The sequence below is a fragment of the Octopus sinensis genome, linkage group LG12, assembly GCF_006345805.1.
Source record: "Octopus sinensis linkage group LG12, ASM634580v1, whole genome shotgun sequence".
NCBI lineage: Eukaryota > Metazoa > Mollusca > Cephalopoda > Octopoda > Octopodidae > Octopus > Octopus sinensis.
In genome coordinates, this window is record NC_043008.1 from 54,644,356 (window position 1) to 54,672,251 (window position 27,896).

The 27,896-nt window shown below is 39.5% G+C and overlaps 1 protein-coding gene across 1 annotated transcript in view; it reads left to right on the forward strand.

Annotated features, from left to right (window-relative positions):
* Positions 1-21,117, forward strand: part of LOC115217922 (zinc finger protein castor homolog 1-like) — a 60,092-nt gene extending 38,975 nt beyond the window's left edge. The window contains exons 4-11 of the mRNA XM_029787641.2: positions 4,065-4,152; positions 6,246-6,410; positions 9,308-9,524; positions 13,490-13,627; positions 14,576-15,380; positions 16,401-16,523; positions 17,204-17,321; positions 18,796-21,117. Coding sequence (XP_029643501.2) covers positions 4,065-4,152; positions 6,246-6,410; positions 9,308-9,524; positions 13,490-13,627; positions 14,576-15,380; positions 16,401-16,523; positions 17,204-17,321; positions 18,796-21,024 — 3,883 coding nt within the window. The 3' untranslated portion in view covers positions 21,025-21,117. The remainder of the gene's footprint in view (positions 1-4,064; positions 4,153-6,245; positions 6,411-9,307; positions 9,525-13,489; positions 13,628-14,575; positions 15,381-16,400; positions 16,524-17,203; positions 17,322-18,795) is intronic.
* The last annotated feature ends 6,779 nt before the right edge of the window (positions 21,118-27,896 follow it).

Below are 27,896 nucleotides of genomic sequence, written 5' to 3' on the forward strand. Positions count from 1 at the left end.
AAGATTCACATCTGACTACTTCATCTTTTGCTTTTTCTTTCTTTCTTAGTCATAGTGTAACTTGGACTACATTGCTGAATGTGTCATTCTCATTGTTTTAACATGATATGGTGCTTTTAGTGCTATTTCTAGCAGATCAAGTAACCATAGAAGTGATGGTTGTATTGTGAAAGTAGAGTTTGTGGTGGTGAGGTTAATGGGATGGTGGTGGCTGTGGTGGTTGTTTTGGTGATGGCATTGGCAGTGGTTTTGGTGGCTGTGGTGGTGGTGGTGGTGGTGGCAGCAGCAGTGGTGGTGGTGGTGGCAGTGGTGGAGTGGCTATGGAAGTTGTGGTGGTGGTGGTGGCAGTGGTTTTGATGGCAGTGATGGTGGTGGTGATGGTGGTGGTGGCAGTGGTAGTGGTGGTGGCTGTAGTGGTAGTGGTGGGGTGGCTGTGGTGGTGGTGACTGGTGGAATGGTGGTGGTGGTGGTGGTAGTGGTGGTTGTGGTGGCTGTGCTGGTGGTGGTGGCATTGGCAGTGGTGGTGGTTTTGGTGGCAGCGGTGGTGGTGGTGGTGCTGGCAGCAGCAGTGGTGGTGGTGGTGGCAGTGGTGGAGTGGCTATGGAAGTTGTGGTGGTGGTGGTGGCAGTGGTTTTGATGGCAGTGATGGTGGTGGTGGTGGTGGTGGTGGTGGCAGTGGTAGTGGTGGTGGCTGTAGTGGTAGTGGTGGGGTGGCTGTGGTGGTGGTGACTGGTGGAATGGTGGTGGTGGTGGTGGTAGTGGTGGTTGTGGTGGCTGTGCTGGTGGTGGTGGCATTGGCAGTGGTGGTGGTTTTGGTGGCAGCGGTGGTGGTGGTGCCGGTGACAGCAGTGGTGGCAGTGGTAGTATTTGTGATAGTGGTAGTGGTGGTGGCAATGGTAATTGTGGTGGTGGTAGTATTTCTGGTAACAATGATGATATTGATGATGGTGGTGGTGTTCGTAGAAAGTCCTATAGACTCTATGCCTGTAATAAAAAAAAGAGGAGGTGGTCATGACTGGAACAACTCTTTGGACACAAATCTGTTAGATCGTGTTTAATCAGCTGCTGAGCTTACAACATTAACGACATCATTGTGGTCATCATTACGTCTACAAAGGGAATTTAATTACCACAGAGAGAGGGGGGAGAGAAGGAAGGAGGGACAGAAAGGGATAGAAACAAAAGGGAACAGATGGATAGAAAGAGAAGGGAGAGAGAGAGAGAGAGACATACAGGCACAGGGAACTGATGGGTAGAGACTGAAGGATTGACACACAGGAGAGCGAGATAGATAGATAGAGAGAGAGAGAGAGATAAAGATAAGGATAGAGATATAGAGAGATAGAGGAGACTGGATAGAAAGAGAGATAAAAGGAAAGAGAGAGTTGGATAGAGATAAACAGGAGAGAGAGAGATAGCCACAGACAGATTGGAAGATATATATATATATATATATATAAAAAGAGAGAGAGAGAGAGAGAGAGAATGGGAGGAGGTGTAAGATAGATAGAGACGGAGAGAGAGAAAGAAGGGGGAGAGGTAGATAGAAACAAAAAAATGGGACAAAGACAAGGATAGACACAGAAGAGGGATAGAGAGAGAGAGAGTGAAAGGGGGAGGGATAGATAGAAGCAGAAGAAAGACAGAGACCGATAGAATAAGTACTGGGCTTGCAAAAGAATAATTCCCGGGGTCGAGTTGCTCAACTAAAGGTGGTGCTCTAGCATGGCCGCAGTCAAATGACTGAAACAAGTAAAAGAGAAAGATATATATAGAGAGAGGCAGCAGGGGAGAGGGAAAGAGGGTGTCAGAGAGAGATATAGAAACAGAAAAAAGACAAAGACAAGGATAGAGAGCTATAGAGAGGGGCAGAAGGAGAGAGGGAAGAAAGGAGAGATAGGGACAGAAAAAAGATTGACTTTTGGAGAGAGAGAGAGAGAGAGAAAGGGAGAGGGAATGGTAATAGTGGTGGTTATGTAATTTTTAAATTATTTCTTTGGTTGTCTTTTTTCTTTCCTTTGTTTTTCTTTTCTTTTCATTCTTTCATTCCATCCAGTTTTTCTCCTTTCTTTCATTCTTTTCATTCTTCCTTTCCTCTCTCTTACTCTTTTTATTATTCCATCTTTCTTTCTTCACTTTCTTTCCTTCTATATTTCTTTCATTTCATTCTCACTTTCTTCCCTCGTCCCTCTTTTTCATTCCTTCTTTAACACTTTCTCATGTATATCTCTCAAATATATTCCCAAGTAAACCAGTAAACCCTATAAATAAACTTCCTGACCTTCCCTAATTAATTAATTTTTTTTTTCTGTTAATTAATCAAGAATGGTTATGAAAATTTAGCAATAAATAAAATAAAATAAAAATATAAAAGTATTTAATAAATGCAAATAACAAAAATACGAAACAAACCCAAAAAACGAAATACAGTAATAATTAAGCAGCAGCTAACTAATTTATAACTAATTAATCTAACATAATTAATGCAGCTGGGGTTTGGGTAATTGAAATTTTGAAAAAATCTCAGTTTTTCTTGGACCAGTAGAATTAATCTTAAATCTTAAATAACCCCATAATTACGTTTATGGGATGGATTAGGGTTTGTTTGGGTCAGCGGGACTGACTGACGTGTATTATTATTATTATTATTATTATTATTATTATTATTATTTATTTCTCCTTCTTCTCCTCTCCTTCTTCTTCTTCTCCTCCTCCTCATCATCATCATGATCATGATCATCACCATCATCAACATCAAGGTAGATTGTTCGCACGACTATCGAAATACTTAGAGGACTTTTGGTCTGCTGTTACGTTCCGAGTTCAAATTCTACTGAGGTCGACTTTGCCTTTTGTCCTTTTCGGATCGATAAGTTAAGTACCAGTGAAATACTGGGGTTGATGTAATCAACTATCTCCCACCCCCAAATTTCAGGCCTTGTGCCTATAGTAGAAAGGATTATTATTATTATTTATTATTATTATTATTATTGAAGTTGGTGAGCTGGCAGTATTGTTAGCATGCTGGACAAAATACTGCTAAGCATTTTGTCTGTCTTCACAATCTGAGTTCAAATTCTGCCTAGAGAAATATTGGCCAATACCTCTAAGAAAAACTCCATTGGAGTTTCTGAACACTGCACCCCCAAAAACATCCATAAGAGAAGTAAGTCCTGTTTGTTGTGCAATAACATGAGTCAAACCAATTCCACCAAGAATTATAGCAGAAATGTTATGTGTATTTAGTCTTTGATCTCTTCTACTGTTAGCCATCATCTACTCTTGCCTTTGTTCGCTTCTGCTATTGGTCATCTCTCTCCTTCCATCCTTCAACCCACGCTAGCATGATAATCATTATCATCATCATCATCATTGTTTAATGTCCACTTTCCATGCTAGCATGGGTTGGATGATTTGACTGAGGTCTGGCGAACCAGATGGCTGCACCAGACACCAATCTGATCTGGCAGAGTTTCTACTGCTGGATGCCCTTCCTAACGCCAACCAATCCGAGAGTGTAGTGGGTGCTTTTACATGCCACTGGCACGAGGGCCAGTCAGGCAGTACTAGCAATGGCCACGCTCAAATGGTGCTTGTTATGTGCCACCTGCACAGGAGCCAGTCCAGTGGCACTGGCAACGACCTTGATGGAATGTTTTTTCAGGTGCCATCAGCACAAGTGCCAGTAAGGAGACGCAGGTAACGATCACACTCAAATGGTGCTTTTTATGTGACATCGGCACGGAGGTCAGCTTGTTGCTCTGGCAACAATCACGCTCATATCGTACTCTTAGCGCTCCACTGGCATGGATGCCAGTCATCGAATTTAATTTCAATTTCAACTTCACTTACCTCAGAAGGTCTTCGCAGGCAGAGTTTAGTGTCCAATGAAGGAAAGGTATGCATAAGTGGACTGGTTACACCCCTGGCACAGGCCACAAGGTTATGGTCTCACTTGAGCTTGCCGAGTCTTCTCAAGCACAGCATGGATGTAAATTAATAATGCTAATGATTTTTGAGTACTTAAGAAGTACAATGTTTTTTTTTTCTTCTTGTTTTTCCAGATTCAGTAGCAGCACAGAATGCAGTGTGTCCCACTGCAAAGACATGCACTACCGTGAACATTATCATTGTTTTGATTGCAATTATAAGGTAAGACTTGCTACCTTGTTTGACAATGCTCACGGCAGTGGAGGGATAGAATTGTTACAATGCCTTGTGGTGTTTAACCATTTAGCATTCAGATTACTCTGTCAAATATAATGCTTCTTTATTCTCATTGTTTTGAATTAATCATGAAATTATATCATAGTTTTGATATTGCAATGATGTGATTGTATATTTTTTGAATGACATTGTAGGGTAAGTGTAAGAGGCCAAATGTTGACAGCTTGAACAAAAATCAGGAAGAATATTTTGACCAGATATGACTGGATTAAACGCAAAAGGGTCAAACACAGCCCCTTTAATGTTCTGAGCTCTAATCTCTCCGAGGGCAACTTAGACATATCTTTCAGGATCACATCTATAAAATAGCATAGATGGAGGAGTGGCTGTGTAGTTAAGAAGTTTGCTTTACAATCATGTTGTGTCAGGTTCAGTCCCACTACACAGCAAATGTCTTTTATTAGAAATAGCTCTGAGCTGGCCAATGCTTTGTGAGTGAAATCAGTGATATATATAATATATATATATATATATATATATATATATATATATATATATATATAATATATATATAATATATATCATTAATAATATCAAAGGATAATCAGAAATATTAGAAATTTCCATTACCAGTGGACTAGCGTGTAAAAATTTAGTCAATAGACTATATATTATTCATATAAATACAGTGTACATTTAAACACACAAGAGGTAGCCATCGTGTATATATATATTTAGTCTAAGGTGTACCTGCTGAAGAAGGCTTCACCTAGCTAAAAATTTGCTAAAAAATGTCTGAAACCATTGGTCCAGGAGTTAGATGGTAAATGTTTTTATTTTTCATTCCCTTTGATGTTCATCTCTAATAATGGTTTGGAATTTAACCATCTTCTCTAGCATGTAGGTAGTCCTATGATGGCTACCTCTTTTGTGTTTAAATGTACACTCTATTTATATGTGTGTATATATATATATCAATCGACACTGGAAAAAGTATATGTATTTGCGAAGGGATCTGACTTCTCGTCGACAACCATGATTGTCACACGCTGATGAAAGGTAAACACCTTGAAACTCGGGTACGTGTGTATCATGAGTTGAAGACGGGGAGGATGACTCCCCTTCACAAATACTGAGAGGACACAGATAGTGTATCTATAGCCAGCTGGAAGAGATATCTTCCTGGGGCTACAAACTACAGTAGCATCCACCCTTATGGGTTAGCCATATTCAAATGGCAAATATGCATCATGATGTGTTACCGCTACTGTTTATAACTCACTCTGAGATTTATCATTGTTATATATATATATATATATATATTTATATATATAAATATATAAACATATACTCAACATGCAGGAATTGGACAACTATTCGTATATCTTAAACTACCTCCGACGAGATTCGACTTTCAAATAATTTTTAATTTTATTAATTCATTTTCTGGAGGTCTAAAATGAAAACAGCTGTAAGAAATGCTGTCAATTTTTTTAATTAATAAATAATAATTTATTAATTATGTCTCTATTTTCTTATCTTATTATATATGCATATATATATATATATATATATATATATATATATATATATATATAACAAGCAAAGTAGATAGTTAGAAAATTTCTATAAGAGATGAAAGTGGTAACCATACCGAGAAATAATGTTTGTCACCACTTCAACATGGCTGTTCCGATGGTAGTAATGTCAGTTTGTATGGAACTACAAAATCTTAAAAGGGATTGCTGAAAGGTTACTGGCTTTGAGTAAAAGAAAATATTCCTCTCTCAGATTCACACACTTATTACAGTGGTCCTTCAGTTTTTCTAAGCCCTGTAAAAGAACTCAGGAGTTCAGACCTCTAACCAGGCCTTTCATGACACCCTTAGAGCCAAGAATTTTCCAACAACCCCTTGTATATAGACCCCCAAAGGTCATATGGACCCCCAGTTGAGAAATACTAATCTGCTTAAAAATCTAATATGGACAAGTAAGAACTGATATTTCTTATGGGTTGTTTTTAAAATATTTCTTTCATCACAGCCTGTTCTTATTATGTCTGTCTGTTCGTCTTACAGGTGTTTTCCAAAAAGGAAGAAATGGTTCGTCACTTTAAATGGCACAAGAAAAGAGATGATTCCCTTCAATATGGTTTCATGCGTTACAGCCCCATGGATAATTGTAGTTCGCTCTACCCAAATTGTTCTCACAACCGACGCCAAACACATTACCACTGTTTGCAGGTAATTTACTTCCGATTTTTGGTCAAATAAATCTAAGAATCCTTCACCTTACAGTCTCTTCACTAATATTCCAAATTTATTGGAATATAAGAATGTATCATCATCATCATCATCATCATCATCATTTAATGTCCGCTTTCTATACTATCATGGGTTGGACGATTTTGACTGAGGGCTGGCGAACCAGATGGCTGCACCAGGCTCCAATCTTGATCTGACAGAGTTTCTACAGCTGGATGCCCTTCCTAATGCCAACCATTCCGAGAGTGTAGTGGGTGCTTTTACGTGCCACTGACATGGTACTGGCAATGACCTCGCTCAAATCTTTTTACACATGCCACCGGCACAGGTGCCAGTAAGGCGACATTGGTAACGATCATGCTCGAATGGTGCCCTTTTACGTGCCACGGCACGGGGCCCAGTCAGGTATAACAATCCAGGCATCGGCATGGTTAGCTATGTGATTGAGAAGCTTGCGTTCTAACCATGTGATCTTGGGTTCAGTCTCACTGTGTGGCACCTTGGGCAAGTGTCTTCTATATGGCCTTGGGCTAACCAAAGCCTTTTGAGAATGGATTTGATAGACAGAAATTGAAAGAAGCTTGTCATGCGATGGGCCTGAAGCTGAAACCTTGTGGTTGGAAAGCAAATATTTTGCCCATAGGCACAGGAGTGGCTGTGTGGTAAGTAGGTTGCCTACTAACCACATGGTTCCAGGTTCAGTCCCACTGTGTGTCACCTTGGGCAAGTGTCTTCTACTATAGCCTCAGGCCGACCAAAGCCTTGTCAGTGGATTTGGTAGACGGAAACTGAAAGAAGCCTGTTGTATATATGTATATGCATATATATGTGCGTGTGTGTGTTTGTGTTTGTCTCCCCAACATTGCTTGATAACCGATGGTGGTGTGTTTACGTCCCTGTAACTTAGTGGTTCGGCAAAAGAGACCAATAGAATAAGTACTAGGCTTCCAAAGAATAAGTCCAGAGGGTCGATCTGCTTGACTAAAGGCGGTGCTCCAGCATGGCCACAGTCAAATAACTGAAACAAGTAAAAGAGTAGAAGAGAGTAAAAGAGTATACAGCCATTCCTGTGCCAATTCTAGCGAACATTCTAATAATGGCAGCACCAATATTTATATACAGGAGTTAATTTCTTTTGATCTGTTTACTTAAAATCTTTGATTTTGTTTGGAAAAAAAAGGGGGAAACAAACTATTGAAGCTAAATGTCAATATTTTATGCATCAAACACGTCCTCACCTTGATTTTTTTAATATCGAAAGGCTGAGTGTCAGCTGTTTGTGCTTCCATTGGCCTGTTTGTTAGGAAAGAAAAGAAGAAGCAAAGCAAAAAAACCTGACCTCATCTCTGCATCAGTTAGTAACAAAAACAGACCAAAAAAATCTACAGTAGCAACACTGGTCGATGTTGGAATTGTCACAGATTGCATAACTTGAGGTTAAATGTTATCAAATATTTACTTTTTGCAGTCATTTTTTGATTCAAATCTCTTGCAATTTTTGATGTTTACATTTTGCATTTCATCCTTTTAAGGTGAACGTGGTGGATTTTGTTGAACCCAAAGCTAGTCCTGCTTCTGCTCACGTCTATGTTTGATCAAATGCTTTCCAGCCATGCCCTTCACATCTTTATTCTCTTCTAAGTATAGTGAACATTAGAATATGTTATACACTTTATCTAACCTCTGTTTAAAAGTGTGGATAAGCACAGGCATGGCTGTGTGGTAAGAAGTTTGCATCAGAAACAAGTTGGCTGAATCGTTAGCATGCTGGGCAAAATACTTAGCAGTACTTGTCTGCCGCTACGTTCTGAGTTCAAATTCCGCCGAATTCGACTTTGCCTTTCATCTTTCCGGAGTTGATAAATTAAGTACCAGTTACGCATTGGGGTCAATGTAATCGACTTAATCTCTTTGTCCTTGTTTGTCCCTTGTGGGTAATAAAGAAATAAGAAGCTTGCGTCTCAACCACATGGTTCTGGTTTCAGTCCCACCTTGCGCAAGTGTCTTCTACTATAGCCTTGGGCCAACCAAAGCCTTGTGAATGGATTCAATAGATGGAAACTGAAAATTTGCTGAGCATCATCATCATCATCATTTAGCATTTACTTTTCCATGCTTGCATTGGTTGGATGGAGTTTATTGTAGCAGATTTTCTATGTTCAAGCGCCTTTCCTGTTCCCTACCCTCACCTCTTACCATGGCTAGGATGTATTCTCACAGAATTCTGGAAATGAATGACACGCTTTATATAAGAGTGACAATCATTTTATGTCAAGATAAGGAGATGCAAATGCACACACTCACAAACACCTATGTAGGGGTCGTATCATTCATATTGGTAGACATTTGAACTATATTACAGCATCCAGTTACCCATCCTCTTACATATCTGCTCTTTTAAGCTGCTTAGACCCAGGTGAGCCTTATTTCTTTATTGCCCACAAGGGGCTAAACACAGAGGGGACAAACAAGGACAGACAAACGGATTAAGTTGATTACATTGACCCCAGTGTGTAACTGGTACTTAATTTATCGACCCCGAAAGGATGAAAGGCAAAGTCGACCTCGGCGGAATTTGAACTCAGAACGTAATGGCAGATGAAATACGGCTACGCATTTCGCCCGGCGTGCTAACGATTCTGCCAGCTCGCCGCTTAGACCCAGGTGAGCCTTGACTGAGCAGTGTGTGTGTGTGTGTGTGTGGGGATTCAGCCATTCATTGATCAAGAATTCATTAGTAGGAAAGCATGTCTAATCACTCAAATGTTCACCACGTGTGAAGTTTTAGCCTCATTCAGCTTAAAGGTTTTTTTTTCTTATTTGTAAATGGTATATATTGTCTTTGAAACAAATGCTTTCTGCGTTTCTCCTTTCAGCAACCATGTGATAAAGTCTACATTAGTACATCTGATGTCCAGATGCACGCCAACTACCATCGAAAAGATTCTGCTATCATTCAGGAAGGTTTCCAACGATTCCGAGCCACTGAGGACTGTGGCACTCCCAGCTGTTCATTCTACGGACAACGCACAACACACTTCCATTGTCGGCGTTCAGATTGTAAATACACGTTCAAAAACAAAGCTGATATGGGTGAGTGAGGTCTGATATTGCTCCCTAGACTTTGGTGTGAGGGTGGTTATATGTGAAAGGGAACTGGTTACTATGACAACAGACAGCTGCAGTTGTATGTCTATCCATGATCAACACACCTGGGTTTTTTAAACTTTGCTCAGCACACCTGCTGTGCATTATTAAAAGATGAAGTTCTTTTGTCTTTTGCCAATTAACTAACGAGTTTTGTGGTTTGCAGTCTTCCTGGTAGTTTCCTTCTTAACTTCCTTACATCCATTATTGTTCAGATGTTTTGTATTCTTTAATTCTTTTATGTTTTTACTTGTTTTTAGTCATTGGACTGTGGCCATGCTGGGGCACCACCTCGAAAAGTTCAGTTGCACAAATCAACCGCAGTGCTTATTTTTTGAGTCTGATTGAATCTTATCTATCAGTCTCTTTTTCTGACTGCTAAGTTATGTGGACTGAACAAACAACACTGATTGCCAAGTGGTGGGAAGACCACTGGCACAAAGACACACACACACACATACATGTATGCATACACACATGCATACCTACATATAGATGGACATGCGCACACACACACACATACATGCACACACACACACACACGTGCAGTAGTCTTTCATACAGGCTTCTTTCGGTTTCCGTCTGCCAAATCTACTCACAAGGCTTTGGTTAGCCTAGATCTCTAAAAAAAGACATTTTGCCCAAGGTGCCACACAGTGGGACTGAACCCAGAACCATGTGGCTGGGAAGCAAACTTCCTCCCACACAGCCATGCTTGCATTTATAAAATTGTTCTGTTTCTTTACAAAAAAAAAACTGATTTGCATTTATTTAATTTATTTTGATTTTTCTTTGCATTTTAAACTTAATTTAATTTTAGTATTTTAAAATGAATTATATTTTTAAAACGGAATTAAGATTTTAATGTCAAAGTAATGAGTTTATCGTCTGTTAACGCTTAGTTAAAGGAAAATCTGTGGTTGATTAAATTACTGGCTTATTTATTAGTACTAATTAGGTTGGTGTGGTGGGTGCTTTGTGTGTGCATGTGTGTATGTGTATTTGTGTGCATGCATCTGTGTGAGTGTGTGAATGAGTGTGTGAATGAGTTTGTGTATGTGGGGTGGGGGTGGGGGGTAGTTGCAGTGGTGATTAGTAACAGAATTGGTAGTTTTTTTTGCATATTTATCCATTTCTCTTAATGTTCTGATTTCAAATCTTGCCAAGGTCAACTTTGCCATTTTCATCCTTCGGGGGCCCATGATAAAACAAGTAGTTTTGGTTAGCCTTGGGTCAGCCCTGACTGAGTAAAGATAATCCAGCCATGACTATCACCATTAATGTTTAATGTCCACTTTTCCTATGCTTGTGTGGGCGAGACAGAATTTGTTGAAGCAGATTTTCTTCAGCTGGATGCTTTACCTGTCCCCAACCCTCGCCTATTTTCAAACAAGGTAATATTTCCCCTTGACTAGATATTTTACATGGAAACCTGGAAATAGACATTGCTTGTATGACAGTGATGGTCATTTAGAGCCATCATACACTGCCAAGATAAGTATACACACTTATTTTAAGGCGGTGAGCTGGCAGAAACGTTAGCACACTGCGCAAAATGCTTAGCAGTATTTCGTTTGCTGTTACTTTCTGAGTTCAAATTCCGCTGAGGTTGAGTTTGTCTTTCATCTTTTCAGGGTCGATTAAATAAGTACCAGTTACGCCCTGGGGTCGATATAATCGACTTAGTCCCCTTGTCTGTCCTTGTTTGTCCTCTCTGTTTTAAGCCTCTTGTTGGTAGTAAAGAAACAGGTATTTTGTCCGCCACTACGTTCTGAGTTCAAATTCTGCCAAGGTTGACTTTGCCTTTCATCCTTTCCGGGTCGATTAAATAAGCACCAGTTATGCACTGGGGTCGATATAATCAACTCAATCAGTTTGTCTGTCTTTGTTTGTCCCCTCTGTGTGTAGAAATAAGATAAGTGTACACACACTTACATTTATAAACACTTAAACACACATACACACACACACACAATGCTTATAAAGCATTTATCAGCTTGGGTCTATTGTAGAAGACACCCAAAGTGCCACACAGTGGGATGGAACTTGATCTTATGGGGTTGGGAAGCAAGAACCACGCAGCTTCCTGTGTGTTTTATTCAGACACAATGTGACCTTGACTAGATTTTCACTCAGAATGCAAAGAACCACAAGAATTTCTCTAAGGCAATTGTCACCACATGGTCTTACAATTCTACCACTTGACCATACTACAACACATATCTCTCTTTCTCTCTTTATGTGCTATGCCTATAAGATGTCAGAAATCATGGCCTTCCATGCCAAAGTTGTAAGATTCATGATTTTTTTCAGGGGGAAATGATACAACAGTGACTTCCCCTTTGCCATCTGCTAGTTTCTTATTTCTTTATTGCCCACAAGGGGCTACACACAGAGGGGACAAACTAGGAGAGACAAAGAGATTTACTCGATTACATCGACCCCAGTGCGTAACTGGTACTTATTTAATCGAACCTGAAAGGATGAAAGGCAAAGTCGACCTCGGCGGAATTTGAACTCAGAACGTAATGGCAGACGAAATACCACTAAGCATTTCACCTGGCATGCTAACGTTTCTGCCAGCTTGCCATCACTACCACCACCACCACCACCAACCACCACCACTACTATTGCTTGACAACCGATGTTGGTGTGTTTACTTCCCTGTAACTTAGCAGTTTAGCAAAAGAAACCAGTAGAATACATACCAGGCTTACACGGAATATTTCCTGGGGTCGATTTCTCTGACTAAAAAAAAGTGGTGCTCCAGCATGGCCGCAGTCAAATGACTGAAACACGTAAAAAAAATAAAAGACTAAATGAAAACGCCATTCCCCCCCCCCTTCTTCATTTCTCATGGTTCTTATCATACATAAATAGCATCATAATGCAATACTGTTTATTCTGTTTTCATGTATCATTTAATTAATTAAAGCATTGCCAGATTCAGTTTTTATTTCATGATTTTAATTAATTTTCTTTAAGCAATATTTCAATATATACAATTTTTTGTTGTTGCTATTGTCATCTCTTTCAGTAATATATTCAAGCAAATCTCTTGTCTTAGGCATGAAATCTTCAATATTCAATACTGACAATAAGTCTTACTCCACTGACCATTACTGAACTACACTTTTTCTAAAAACCAGCAAAATAAAAAGAAAAGTGAGAGAAGTTCTGTGTAATTGCAAGACTTCCTAAAAAGACCAGCCAAATTTCCCATAAATCATATCCATAAGCACAGTTATGACTGTGTGGTAAGAAGCTTGCTTCCCAACCACATGGTTCCAGGTTCAGTCTTCTACTAGAGCTCCGGACCGACCAAAGCCTTGTGAGTGAATTTGGTAGACAGAAACTGAAAGAAGCCCGTCATATATATATGTATGTATGTATGTGTGTGTAAATGTTTGTGTGTCGGTGTTTGTCCCCCCAACATCGCTTGACAACTGATGCTGGTGTGTTTATGTCCCTGTAAGTTAGCGGTTTGGGAAAAGAGACCAATAAAATAAGCACTAGGCTTACAAAGAATAAGTCCTGGGGTCAGTTTGCTCGACTAAAGGTGGTGCTCCAGCATGGCTGCAGTCAAATGACTGAAACAAGTAAAAGAGTAAAAGAATATATATATATATATATATAACTTATAAATAAGGGCAAACAAAAAAATTCCTAATGCCAAATATGCCGAAAATTGAACATATTGTCCATTTACCATATAATTTTGTCTGATTTTCGGTATATTTGGCATTAGAAATTTTTTCGTTTGCCCTTATTTATAAGTTGTTTATAATTTAACCTTTAAAGGTATTTTTAAACATGCTGGCCATTGATAAAATTTTTTCAAAAGATATATATATATATATAAGCATACATACATGTATATTTTTATTTAATTTTTTTCGGGTTTTTTTCAGAAAAACACAAAAGCTACCACCAGAAAGATGAACTGCTGGGACGGGATGGTTTCAAGAAGTTTATGAAGTATGAACACTGCAAGTTCTCTCAATGTCGTTTTTCTAAAGTCAGCAATCACATCCACTGTATCAGACCTGGTCAGTAATATTAACAGTAATACCTTTTCTCTCTCTCTCTCTCACACACACACACTTTTCTACCGATGTCTGTTATAGGTTATGGGTTGTGGAATATGTTAAGTTTTTATCTATATCATTATGTGAGGGCTTCTGTGTGTGTGTGTGTGTGTGTGTGTGTGTGTGTGCTTTATCCATAGAATCAATCTAATGGATATATGTGTGTGTGTGTGAGTGTGTGTGTATGTGTGTGGTCTGATCAATAAGTATCCATTGTAATTTTCACAGCCATCTCAACAGTTAAATTCGCAAACACTAACAACATCATAAGCGGAAAGTGTAACCTCTCGAAAGAGCTGTTCTTCACTCTTGCTCCAGAGCGTCGGCTGCGGGGTCACTCCGAAAAGCTCTATCTGCGATGATTTCATCTCAATCGAAGGAGAGGGGCTTTCTCTGTCCGGGTTGCGGATCCGTGGAATAAGCTGCCGGACGAGATAGTGAAGATGCCGACAACCGCTTAATTCAAAGTCCCTCTTGACCAGAAATGGCCTGAACTCTTTGCATGAACACCCTCCCTGTACATAACTCCATGTCCCCCTACATGGCCTTGCTTTTTGCTTTTTGAGCCAAAAAATTAAACTTAACTTAACTAAACTTAACTTAACTTAACTTAACTTAACCATATATTTAAGTATTTCCTATAAAGTTATTTTCTTGTGCTTAAAAATTAATTCAGTATATTAAAGTACATATATACCTTGTGTGTGTGTGTGTGTGTGTGTGTGTGTGTGTGTGTGTGTGTGTGTGTGTGTGTGTGTGTGTGTTGTGTGTGTATTTCATTTTATGGAAGTTAGTAGTTGTATGTTTGAACTCTTAAGCAAGTTTTCCAGCTTATACTTTGTTTGCATTTATTTTATTTCATATTGTTTGCTTATTTTTTGTTTCTTCCTTCCATGACCATCCATCAAGATTGCAATTACATCCTGCATTCTACTGCCCAACTCTACTCACACAAGCGAAGACACGAACGCCGTGACTTTGAGAATGCATATCGCCGTTTTCAAGAGGTGCGCCATAACAAAGTGGTGGCTGTAGATTTGAGCAGCAATCAGCAGGCGCCATCTCTCGCCGAACCAGGATCCGGCACCGAGGCTGAAACAGGTCTTGGAGGGGGTGGAGAAGCAGCTAGTGACAAATCCAGTACAGATGTGACAAACACGCCAAGTACTTCTTCATCCTCCTCCGTGGTACCATCTCAAAAATCCTCTCTGACTGCAATGGTCAATAATAATAATAATAATAATAATAATAATAATAATAATGGCAGTGGTAGTAGCCTGGACAAATCAATCTTATCAAATTCTTTGTGTCTTAGTACTGCTTCTTCAAACATATCTATAGAGACTAATATCAAAAATATAAAGAAAGAAGCCAAAATTGAAGAAGATTTCAGTTACGTGGATGAGAAACGGCATCCATCTCAGTTTCAATCTTTCCATCAAGAATCTGCGTCTCCCAAGAACGACGAGTCCGGTTGCAACATGGCGATGTCTTGTGCAGAATCTTCTGGAACACTGGCCATGAGGGCTTCCAAACTCAGTGGAGATTCTTTGAACAACTCTCTCAACTTACTGATTCCGGTGAACTGCGGCAAGTCGGAACTTTACACCAACCACCTTATCCTCAACATGAACAGCAATTCCGTTAATGTTGGACAGGTGAGAGCTGGGGATAGGAGAGAGAAGGATGAAAACTGGAAAACCTATCTAAAAAGGTGAGGCATAATTTGTCATCGTTATCATCACCACCATCATCATTGACATCATCGTTGACATAATCATCAATATTGTTATCATTTGTTGCTGTCATCATCACCATCACCAGTGTTACTCTCATCATTGTTGTCATCATCATCATTGTCATCATCTTTATCATCACTGTCATCACTATCAATTTCGTCATCGTCATTGTCATTGTTGTCATCAATCATCATCATCATCATTATCACTTTCAATTTCATCTTTATTATTATTATCATCATCATTATCATCATCACCATTGCTGTCATTGACATCATCATCATCATCATCATTGCTATCATTGTTGTCGTCATCATCATCATCATCAGTATCATCATCATCATCAATTTTTTTTATTATCATTGTTGTTAGCATCATCATCATAAGCATCATTGTCGCCATCAACCTTATCGTCACAATTTTCATCCCTAACACCATCACCACAACCATCACCACCTCCACTATTATCATCACTACCACTGTGAACCATTTTTTTAATACAATAATTTTGTCTTTCATGAAACATAAAAGGTTTTTTTTGCTTCTGGGCTAGTCAGTCATTGTTCAGTGGTTTTTGGGACTGGTCTTAGAGGTCAGAATGGTGTGGGTATGTGTGTTTCTGTGTACGTCTATGTGTGTGTATATATACATGTGTTTGTGTTTGTGTGTGTGGGCCGTTTTTGATTGGTCCCAGAGTTTATTGTGGTGTGTGTAAATGTGTCAGTGTGTGTTTTATATTTTAGTAGGATGGTGTGTGTATATGTGTACACGTTTGTGTGTGTGTGTGTGATTAATATTTGTTAGGGTTAATATTTGTTAGGATTAATATTTGTTAACGTGTATATTAAAACAACAAACATACTCAGACAGAGACACACACTCACGTACACACACACACACACACATATATATATGTATGTATGTATGTATGTATGTATGTATGTATGTATATGCTAGTCTGTTATTTAATCTGTTGTGTTCCCTAATCCTTCCAGGTATACAGCAAATGACCCCTGCAACCCACGCTGTGACTATCTCTACAAGGACCACTACCATTGTCAAGTGCTCGGTTGTACAGTGATGTATCGCTCGAAAGACGGAGTTCGCGAACACGCCAGGTCTCTTTTTGGTTTCCTTTTATTTTGAAACTGTTTTTACTTTGCTCTGTGTGTGTGTGTGTGTGTGTGTGTGTAGTGGAAGTGGGTTATTGTAATCAGTTTGCAAATAGAGTCTCTCTGGCTGATAACATTAAGTAGATGACATAACAATATCTCGAGCATATTACAGACTCTTCTAATTTTGATATCTATAAAAGTTTGATAATGTTTCTGGTAATTGTGAGTAGCTTCTTTCAGTTTCCATTTACCAGGTCCCTTCGCCAGGCTTTGCTTGGCCCAGGGCCATAGTGCAACACATGTGCCCAGAGTGACACCACACCGTGGGACGGAACCCAGAACCATGTGGTTGAGAAACAGACTTCTTATCTACACAACTATGCCTGTACCTAAGCAATAGGTACAGGCATGGCTGTGCGGTTAAAAAGCTTGCTTCCCAACCAATTGGTCTCGGGTTCAATCCCACTGTTTGGCACTTTGGGCGAGTGTCTTTTTCCATTCTTGCATGGTTAGTTGGGGTCTCCTCACCATTTTTTATTGTATTCTTTTACCATTTCCTTTAAAACCATTCAGCATCCTGAGATCAACTTTTACTCTCCTTTCTTCTGTCTTCTTCTTCCTCACTCTGGTGACATCATGTTTGGTTATTTTTGGTTTTTGTTAATTCTGAATTTCTCTTTTAGATTCCATGAACTCCAAGACCATATCACATCGAACTGCTACATCTTGTACAAATCTAGTGAGCCGTGTCTACAGAAGTGTGAGTTCAATTTGAAGGAGAAGCACTTTCATTGCCAATATGTAAGTTGTTTTTTTATCTGTGGACTGTTTATATTATATTCATCACGGTGGTGCTGGTAGTGGTAGTGGTGGTGATGGTTGCGGCAGTGGTTGTGTTGGTGGTGGTGGTGGTGGTAATAGCAGTGGTAGTAATGATGGTGATGGTGGTGGTGGTAGACAGACAAAGTATTAAGGTGGTGGTTGTGTTGGTGGAGGCGATTAGTACAAAGTCCCCATTCCTGATGCTGGAATAGGTACCCCTGGTACTTGACTATTACTTATAGTGATCCACGGAAGAGGAGAAATGCAAAGATGACCCTTCATGGGATTAGACTTATTAAATAACTAGTAATGTGGTAATATAGAAATTAGAATAATTAGTAAATCATCATCATCATCATCATCATCATCATTGTTTAAAGTCTGCTTTCCATGCTGGCATGGGTTGGAAGATTTGACTGGCGAACCAGATGGCTGCACCAGGCTCCAATCTTGATCTGGCAGAGTTTCTACAGCTGGATGCCCTTCCTAACGCCAACCACTCTGAGAGTGTAGTGAGTGCTTTTACGTGCCTCCGGCATGAGGGCCAGTCAGGTGGTACAGGCAATGGCCACGCTCAGATGGTGTTTTTTATGTGCCACCTGCACAGACGCCAGTCCAGCGGCACTGGCAACGACCTCGCTCAAATGTTTTTTTCATGTGCCAGTAAGGCGACACTGGTAACGATCATGTTCAAATGGTGCTTTTTACGTGCCACTGGAATGGAAGCCAGTTAGCCGCTCTGGCAACGAACATGCTCGGATGGTGCTCTTAGCACTCTGCTAGCACGGATGCCAGTCATCGAATTTGATTTCGATTTCAATTTCAGTTGCCTCAACAGGTTTTCACAAGCAGAGTTTAGTGTCCACTGAAGGAAAGGTATGCATAAGTGGGCTGGTTACACCCCTGGCATAGGCCACATGAAGGTATAACTTCTGTGGTTAAGAGACATGCTTCTTAACCATGTGATTTTGGAGGGTGGAGTAACACATCCCAGCTGAGCTGCAGCAGTTTTTGTCTGGTTCCCAAAGCATCAAGTAGCGAAAAAAGTATCTTCCATTTTAAAGGGTTACAGAATTCACACAGGCTATAGGAACATAAACCTTCTTCCATGAAAAGATAGCTTAAACTGTGCTCTAAATGGAGGTGTATGTAGTCAAATCCTATTTTATGGACTCAACCATGTTCTAAAATAAGTTGAAAGGTAAGCTACTATAATCGGTACAAACTTTCTGGACAACCCAATATTAAATGTTAAGGCTAGGATCTTACAAAACTCTGAGGAATTAGACGAAAGTTACATAAAATGAAATAGGGTGTTTGTCAGGAACATTATGCAAATAATAATTGTAATAATTCTTTATTTGCACAAGGTTGGGTAAGGGGGTCATTTAATGTAATCATATTCTTTCTTGTTCTTTTGTTTAATATCATAAATATTTTTTTTTTCTTTCAGTCTGCCTGCAACTTCAGCACGTCTTACTCTGATGCTAGTTTTTCAAGACTTGAACATTACCAGCTCCAACACAACCCCCAAATGACGGCCAGTAAGTTAAAGCTATCCTTAGTGAAGTATGACCTCGATGCCACAAGACCCCGACGGGGACGGCCCCCTAAGTATTCCCGCATTGACATATCACCTGTTACCAAATTCGAACCCATGCATTCAGAACCCTTCAAAATATTCGGCGAAGAACAAAACGGTTGTGTGAGTGGCCTTCAAAATAACCTGACGACAACAACAACAACAACAATGGCAGCAGCATCATCATCGATAACTGACAGTTACAAGGTTTATAAAGCTGGACAAGATTGTCTTGACAAACTGTGTTTATATTTTATGAAGGAACATTATCACTGTACGAAACCCCGCTGTCACCATGCTACAGACCGACTGGATGTCCTCAATCTGCACATCAAGGATTTTCATAGTTTTGTTAACATACTGGAGGGCTTTCAGTTCTTCGACCACAACGTAGATTGCCGATACAATCACTGTCATTATAACAAAGCCAACAAACATTTCCATTGCACTCGTCCACATTGTGATTATTCTTTCGTTAGACACAGCACGATGGTTCAGCACGACAAGAAGCACCAGAATCACTCCTCGAACAACAATGATAACAACAACAACAACAACAGCAACAACTACAACAACACATGCACTAATACCAAACTCACCACTTATGTTCCAATCATGCCGGCCGTTTCAAAAGTTGCCGTTCAACCTCCTTCTACTAAAGCAGTGATCAAATCATCTGGGATATTTTATCCTCTATCTACAATCCCTACCAGCCAGCCATATCCAGTTACCATTCCGTCACAGACCCTGGTGTCAAACAGTAGTAACCTTACTAATCCCAGGGTAAATATCAGCATTCCTCTTATGAGCGAGATTAGTTCTCTGAGTTGCAGTTCTGCTGAGACATCTGGGAGTTCTTCTTGTAATGATGCTCCTTCTTTACCATTTCTCTTACAGCAGAAGAAGATTGAAAGTACATCTCAGTGTCAAAACTGGGACAGCATCAGGACCCAAATACATTTCTCAGTGTATCAAAATTGTGGCCGTCCTTTCTGCAAGCTCAAGAAAAAAGACCATTACCATTGTCTTCAGTGTAACCAAGCATTTTCTGAGTGTTCCCGATTGCAATATCACTTGAGCAGGCATGGCCTCAAGTTCCTTTCTAGTGTAGTTAAAGCCCCACTGTTAGAGAATTCGCCAGCTGACTTGTCCGACGATGGGAATAGCAACTTCAGTATTAATTCCAAACATATGAAGAACTTTACTGAAGAAGCAGAAACCATGGATGAAGAAAAGGCCCCATCTTTCTCCACTGGATTAAATAATCCTATGACAATGTCATCTGATTTGGATTCAAGGCTGTCAACAGGTTGTCACATGGATCGAAGATCTCCCAGTATGTGTTCCGGAATGAACTCTTTTGGTGAGAGTATCCCAACAGAGAGGTCAGAAATTGACCAAGGGAATGACGGTAATTCCTTGTATTTGGACAGTTCTCACAGGAAACGGAAAGCAAGTGGAAGCGAAGAATTTGAAGACGAAGTAACAATGAACAGGAAACAGCCTCATCTCATGATGCCGTCCGAAACTGAAGCATGTAATACCAGTGCCCTTACTGCCTACCGAGCAGAAGGAGTCCCAGAGGGCTACATTCGAATACGATATAATGAAGACTGTAAATTTCAACGGTGTACGTACAAACATATGGTAACGCACTTCCACTGTCGACGGCAGGATTGTGGCTACGGCTTTAGTGACCGATCACGGATCGTTCAACACAAGTTGCGACATGAACGGATCGACAGCATCATTGGCGAAGATTTTAAGCAGTTCCGAGCCAGTCTCTCATGCCACTACCACAAGTGCCAATACGATGCGAAATCGTCGCATTACCATTGTCTGAAATGTGACTTTGTTTGCACAGACACGACCAAAGTCACGGCACACCGCAAGCATCACGTCAAGATGGAGACAATAGCATCTCATGGGTTCCAAAAATTTGTCGGCAGCGAAGGATGCAGTGTGCCGTCCTGTACTTCGTATAAGAAGCAAACACACTACCACTGCATGCAAGACGATTGCAACTTTGCCGTTCTTGGTCTGTCACAGATGACATCACACAAAGTGAAACACATCACCGAATCAGCTAACTTATATTAAACAATCACATTTTAATTGTACAACTACAACAATGATGACGATCATAATAATAATAATAATAATAATAATAATAATATTAGTAATAAAAATGAAAATAACACTAATAATTGCAACAGTGACAATAATCCTTTCTTTATTGGTTAAGAAACAAAAAAAATTAATAATAATAATAATAATAATAATAATAGTAATAATAATAATAATAATAATAATAATAATAATAATAATAATAATAATAGTAACAATAATAATAGTAATAATAATAATAATAGTAACAATAATAATAGTAATAATAATAATAATAATAATAATAATAATAATAATAATAATAATAATAATAATAATAATAATAGTACTCCTTTCTACTGTAGGCACAAGGCTTGGAATTTTTGGGGGAGGGGTTAAGTCAATTACATTGACCCCAGTACTCCACTTGTACTTTATTTATCAAAACCCCCAAAAGAATGAAAGGTAAAGTCGTCCTTTGTGGAATTTGAACTCAGAACGTCAAGACAGCCGAAATGCCACTAAGCATTTTGCCTGGTATGCTAATGATTCTGCCAGCTCATCACCTCAGAGTAATAATAATAATAATAATTTCTTTTATTAACGACAAGGGCCCTTAAAGATGTTGAGAACAATTACAAAGGCAAAATACAAAGAACAAGAAGAACAACAGCAATGAACAGTGAGTAATTTACATGGAGTAAAAATGGGTGAAATCAATAATAAAAGTAAAGTCAAAACTAATTAATAATATTTACTGTTAATTAGTCAAACTAATTAGCAGTAAGTAGAGCTAATAATAAGCGAAGTTAACCTCCACATCTATATAGCTGTTTGATGCCACTACTGTTTTAACCCCAGGCAGATCTCCCGCCAGCTGGTTGTAGGTGCAACCTGCCCCCTGTATATATTGCAAGCAGGGGAGAAAATCTAATAATAGTAGAGAACATAAGAACAAGAAAGGATTTCCAGAATGAGGGAACAAATAGGGTACTCTGCACACAAGGTACCCTTTACATATCCTCAACAGGGTACTCCATACCTAACCTTGGCAGGGTACCCCACACATAACAGTGGTAGCGTGCCCTATACATAACCTCATCAGGGTACCCCATGTGTAACTATGGCAGGGTACTCCACTTATATCCTTGGCAGGGCACCCCATACGTAACCTGAGATTACTCTGACATGCTTAACCCCAGTGTCTTCTAGCTTTTGCTACAAGTCTACCAATGAATAGTTAACTCATTCATCCATGCTAATTCTGTGTGTATATATATAGGTGTGTGTGTATATATAAGTAGCTTGCTTACCAACCACATGGTTCCGGGTTCAATCCCACTGTGTGGCACCTTGGGCAAGAGTCTTCTACTATAGCCTCGGGCCGACCAAGGCCTTACGAGTGGATTTGGTAGATGGAAACTGAAAAGAAGCCTGTCGTATATATGTATATATATGTTTGTGTGTCTGTGTTTGTCTGCCTCCAACCAGGGCTTTCGCGACACCCTTAAAGCCAGGAACCCTTCTGCACCTTCATGTAAAAGGTCTATGTATTTTACACTTGGATTTTAATAATTGGATTGCCTTTCCAGCCATGACAAACCTGTCTTATTGTTTTTAGTCACAGTTATCAAGAACTGATTTTTCTGATTTGTTCATTTGCTTTTAAGTCATAGATGTTTGTGACATGTCGCTCTATGTTTTTGACGACCTGTCGGATAATAAATCCTTTACTTGAAATCCAGGTGAGGATTGGTGAAAGGAAGGGCTTCAAAGTCGATTCTTGTTCAAACCATGCTAGCAGAAATATTGGATGTTAAAGGAACAAACGAATGGGTGTGTGATTTGAAGGAGGTGTGCCTGGTGAAGATAAGTTTGTATGTTGTGGGTAAAGTAATGTTTAGTTACTTTAAGGAGGGACACTTTTTTGGAGTTGACCTCTTACTCGAAATAAGGAATTTTGCAAATATTTTAAGTGAGTTTTTTATTGATGTAGACCCTCACTAGTTTCTTTGGATTCTAGTTGATTTTTAAAAGTCCAGAGGGAGAGAGAGAGAGAGAGAAAGAGAGAGTTGCCAGCCAGGCAACTACTCGTGTGTGTATGTATGTATGTACAGACATGTGTGTGTGTGTGTGTTTGTATGTATATATATATATATATATATATATATATATATATATATACTGAGACCCCCTTCGGTCATGACTGACCATGGGATTGCAACTAGAAAGTTCCCCTTCCAGGCACAAGTCCGGGCAAGGTTGTTTATGGAAGACCAGCAGTCACCCATGCATACCAGCCTCTCCTCTCCACGCCACCAGTGTTATCCAAGGGAAAGACAAAGGCTGATACAGCTTGGCACCTGTGACGTTGCAAATAATTTCTACAGTTGAGTGAACTGGAGCAATGTGAAATAAAGTGTCTTGCTCAAGAACACAACACGCAGCCCATTCTGGGATTCGAACTCACAATCTCGAGTTCATAAGCTCGACGCTCTAACCACTGAGCCATGCGCCTTCACTATTATATATATATACACACATATGTATGTATATATATATATGCACATATGTATGTATATATATATGCACATATGTATATATATATATATATATATATATATATATATATATATATATATATATATATATATATATTCTTTTATATGTTTCAGCCCTAAGGCTGTTAGACTAAATACACTATTATTCACTTCAATAAAGAAACTAAGAAATACATAGGGAGAAAGAGAGAGAGAGAGAGGGGGGGGGCGAGGGGTGGTGGTAGGAGGGGACATTGTTAGCCAGTCATTCACAGAGACTCCAGTAATACGCTGGAGAGTGACCTAACTTCTGTATTAAGTTTCCTCATTTATAATTAATGTTTAATTGTTTTAACCATTTTCTAAAATCTTAAAAAAATATACACTCCGTCCAACAATCTATATCATACACAGTTATTACAACGATTATATAGGTCTACATTATTCATGTATATATATATGTATGTATGTATATATATTTGTATATCTTTTGGTCTAGTTGCAGCTAGTTCTTTTTTGTAACTTAAAGGATGTAAAATTCTGCTGTCTCTTATTCATTTCTCTCCTTTCAACTTTTCCCTGAAGAAGAAATTATGCCCGAAATGTCGGATTTTATATTTCCCACAGCAAAGTTAATTGTACTCTTTTAATCGATTTTATTACATAAGCCTTACCAATGCAGACCAACACCTGTGTCATTGGAATCTGATCACCCCCCCCCCACACACACTAATAAATTTGTGTATATAATATTGTGTAAATGTGTGTGTGTATATAACATGATGCATGTATGTGTGTAGATGTATGCATGTGTGCACATATATGTGTATATCTATATATATAGGCGTAGGAGTGGCTGTGTGGTAAGTAGCTTGCTTACCAACCACATGGTTCCAGGTTCAATCCCACTGCGTGGCACCTTGGGCAAGTGTCTTCTACTACAGCCTCGGGCCGACCAAAGCCTTGTGAATGGATTTGGTAGACGGAAACTGAAAGAAGCCCGTCATATATGTGTATGTGTATATGTTTGTGTGTCTGTGTTTGTCCCCCAAACATCGCTTGACAAACGATTGCTGGTGTGTTTACGTCCCCGTAACTTAGCGGATTGGCAAAAGAGACTGATAGAATAAGTACTAGGCTTGCAATGAATAAGTTCTAGGGTCGATTTGCTCGACTAAATGCGGTGCTCCAGCATGGCCACAGTCAAATGACTGAAACAAGTGAAAGAGTAAAAGAGTAAAGGGTATATATATAGATATATGCACACATATGTATAAAACTATTTTGCTGCCACACTAATCACTCGTGTTCATTTACGTAACTGAGCTGTGGGGCAAAAGGGAATGATAGAATAAGTAATGAGGCTTAATTAAGTATTATGGTCGATTTATCCAACTAAACCGTTCAAAGTGATGCCCCAGCATGGCCGCAGTCCAATGACTGTACCAAGTTAAAGATAAAAGAAAGATACTCTATTTGGTTTATTCTTCCATTTCTCTTGTAGCTTTTAGTCTTTAACAGTGGAGGCGCAATGGCCCAGTGGTTAGGGCAGTGGACTCGCGGTCATAGGATCGCGGTTTCGATTCCCAGACCGGGCGTTGTGAGTGTTTATTGAGCGAAAACACCTAAAAGCTCCATGAGGCTCCGGCAGGGGATGGTGGTGATCCCTGCTGTTCTGAGCTCAAATTCCACCAAGGTCAACTTTACTTTTCATTCCTCTGGGATTGACAAAATTGAATACCAGTCAAATATTGGGGTAGATGTTAACAAGCAGCAACCCCAGTCCCTTCCTCCAAAATTTCAGGCCCTTGTGCCTACAGTAGAAAACACTACTACTACTACTAATACTACTACGACTACCACCACCACAACTACCACTCCTACTACTACTACTACTACTACTACTACCACCACCACCACCATACCTCCACTACTACTACTACTACTACTACCACCACCACCACCACCTCCACTACTACTACTACTACTACTACTACTACTACTACTACTACTATACTACTACTACTACTACTACTACTACCAAAGTGATGAGCTGGGAAAATTCTCAGCAGCATTTCGTCCGTCTTTATGTTCAAATCCCGCCGTGATTGACTTGGCTTTGTATCCTTTTGGGGTCGACAAATTAAGTATCAGTGAAACACTGGGGTTGATGAAATCATCTGGTCTCCTCCCTCTAAATTTGAGGCCTTGTGCCTTTAGTAGAAAGGATTATTATCATCATTATCATCATCATCATCATCATCATCATTATTATTATTATAATTTTATTATTATTATTATTATTATTATTATTATTATTATTATTATTAAGGTAGCGAGCTGGCAGAAACGTTAGCACACCGCACAAAATGCTCGACAGCATTTCGCCCCGTCTTTGCATCCTGTGTTCAAATGCCCACTGAGGTCAATTTTTGCCTTTCATCCGTTCGGGGCCCGATAAATTGAGTAGCAGCTGAACGCTGGAGTCGATGTAATCTCACTTGTACCAGAATTTGAAACTTCCACCACCACCACCACCACTACTACTACTACTACTACGTTGCCTTTCATCGATCCAGGATTGATAAAATCCCTGTGTAATTTCTAGGTTCAAATTAATCACGTAATCCCTTCCGCCTAAATTTCTAACCTCGTGCCTATGCTTTCCTTCCACCCCCCACCCCGGCTCGCCATTCAGAACCAAGTTTCTGGTCTTGTACCTGTCAGAAACATTACTTGGCGGAATCACTACATTATTGGACAAAATGCCTTTGAAGTATTATTTCTTCTGATTCTTAAATATTCTAAGTTCGAACCCTGCCTTTGTCAACTTTGCCTTCCTGGGACCCGTAAAATAATGTACCAGTAAAATACTGAGATATATGGTATCAACTACCCTCTCCCCGAAATTACTGGCCTTATGCCAACATATGAAACCATTATTATCATCATTGAATTGACTCAGGTTCGTTCTTATTCCTGGTAGAATTCATGGGGGCAGCGGGTTGCTACCTGTAACCTTAGGTATCCAAAATATTTCAATAGTCTTTCAAGTGCTTAAAACCCTCCAGTTAATCTTTCCTGTCTCCAATAGAAGAGGCGAACTTTCTGTAGAAACTCTACGGGGCATTCTATTCGAATCTCCTTCAACCATTCGTCTGTATCTTTGCTTTACAATTCCCAATTTATTATTAAGGTAGCGAGCTGGCAGAATCGTTAGAATGCTGGGGGGAAAAACATGTTCAACAGCATTTCTTCTAGCTTTGCGTTCCAGGTTCAAATGCTGCTGAAGTCGACTTTGTCATCAGTCCACTTGGGATCAATTAAATAAGTACCAGTGGAACACTAAAGTCAATATGACTTAAACCGTATTCCTATAATTGCTGGCCTTGTGCACAAAAATTTGAAACTACTACTACTACTACTACTACTACTACATTGCCTTTCCTTCTCCTAGGGTCGATAAAAAGAAGTAGCAGTCAAGTACTGGAGTGGAAGAAGGTGACATAATTATCTGCAGTCATTAACCCCAAATTTTAGACCTTGCATCTATGATGGAAAATATTAACACCACTAGATATTTAGTCTGTTGCTCCGTCGATTCCATCATCGCCCTCTAGTAATAGTAATAGTAACAATAATAATAATAATAATAGAAGATGGGCTTACAGCAAATATTCTGCTGAATATCACAGATCTGCTTGTCAGTTGTTTGACCTTAATCAGTTGAGCATGCCCCTTAGTGGCTGACGATATGTGCATCTCTGATCAGGAGCAGAAGTAGTGGGGGAGCATCATAGCCATGTTTTGAGAGGGATTCTTTCGGGTTTGGATAATTCACCTTTGGAAACATGGGTGTTTCGTTCAACATCCTTAAACAACCCTTATTCAGGGACCTTTTGAGCGAGATGGGCTACTCGACCTGAAGAAAATTCTAACTGGGTCCCACCTGCAAGGTCATGTGCTGTTTATCTTGATATGAGATCACCATGTCGTGCATATATCATTGTGATGCATGTGCCTGGTGTACCCTTATGAGACGGGTAGTCCTGATGGGTATACTGGGCTCCGTATATTTTGTCCCAGTGTCACTTTCATGGCATGCACTGCTCTCTCACTCAATAACAATAATCTCATCACTTTTAACAGAACGATCTGTTGCGAGTTGATTCTTGACGTTTATCCAGTCGACTCTTATTCCAGCAATGTAATTGTCCCCTTCAGATGTATTTTATAAGGCACTACTTGCCATCAAGAAGAAGAGAAATGAAATTACTCTGTTAATTATTCATGCAATGTCTGTGTTTTATGATTTGTTTCCATGCA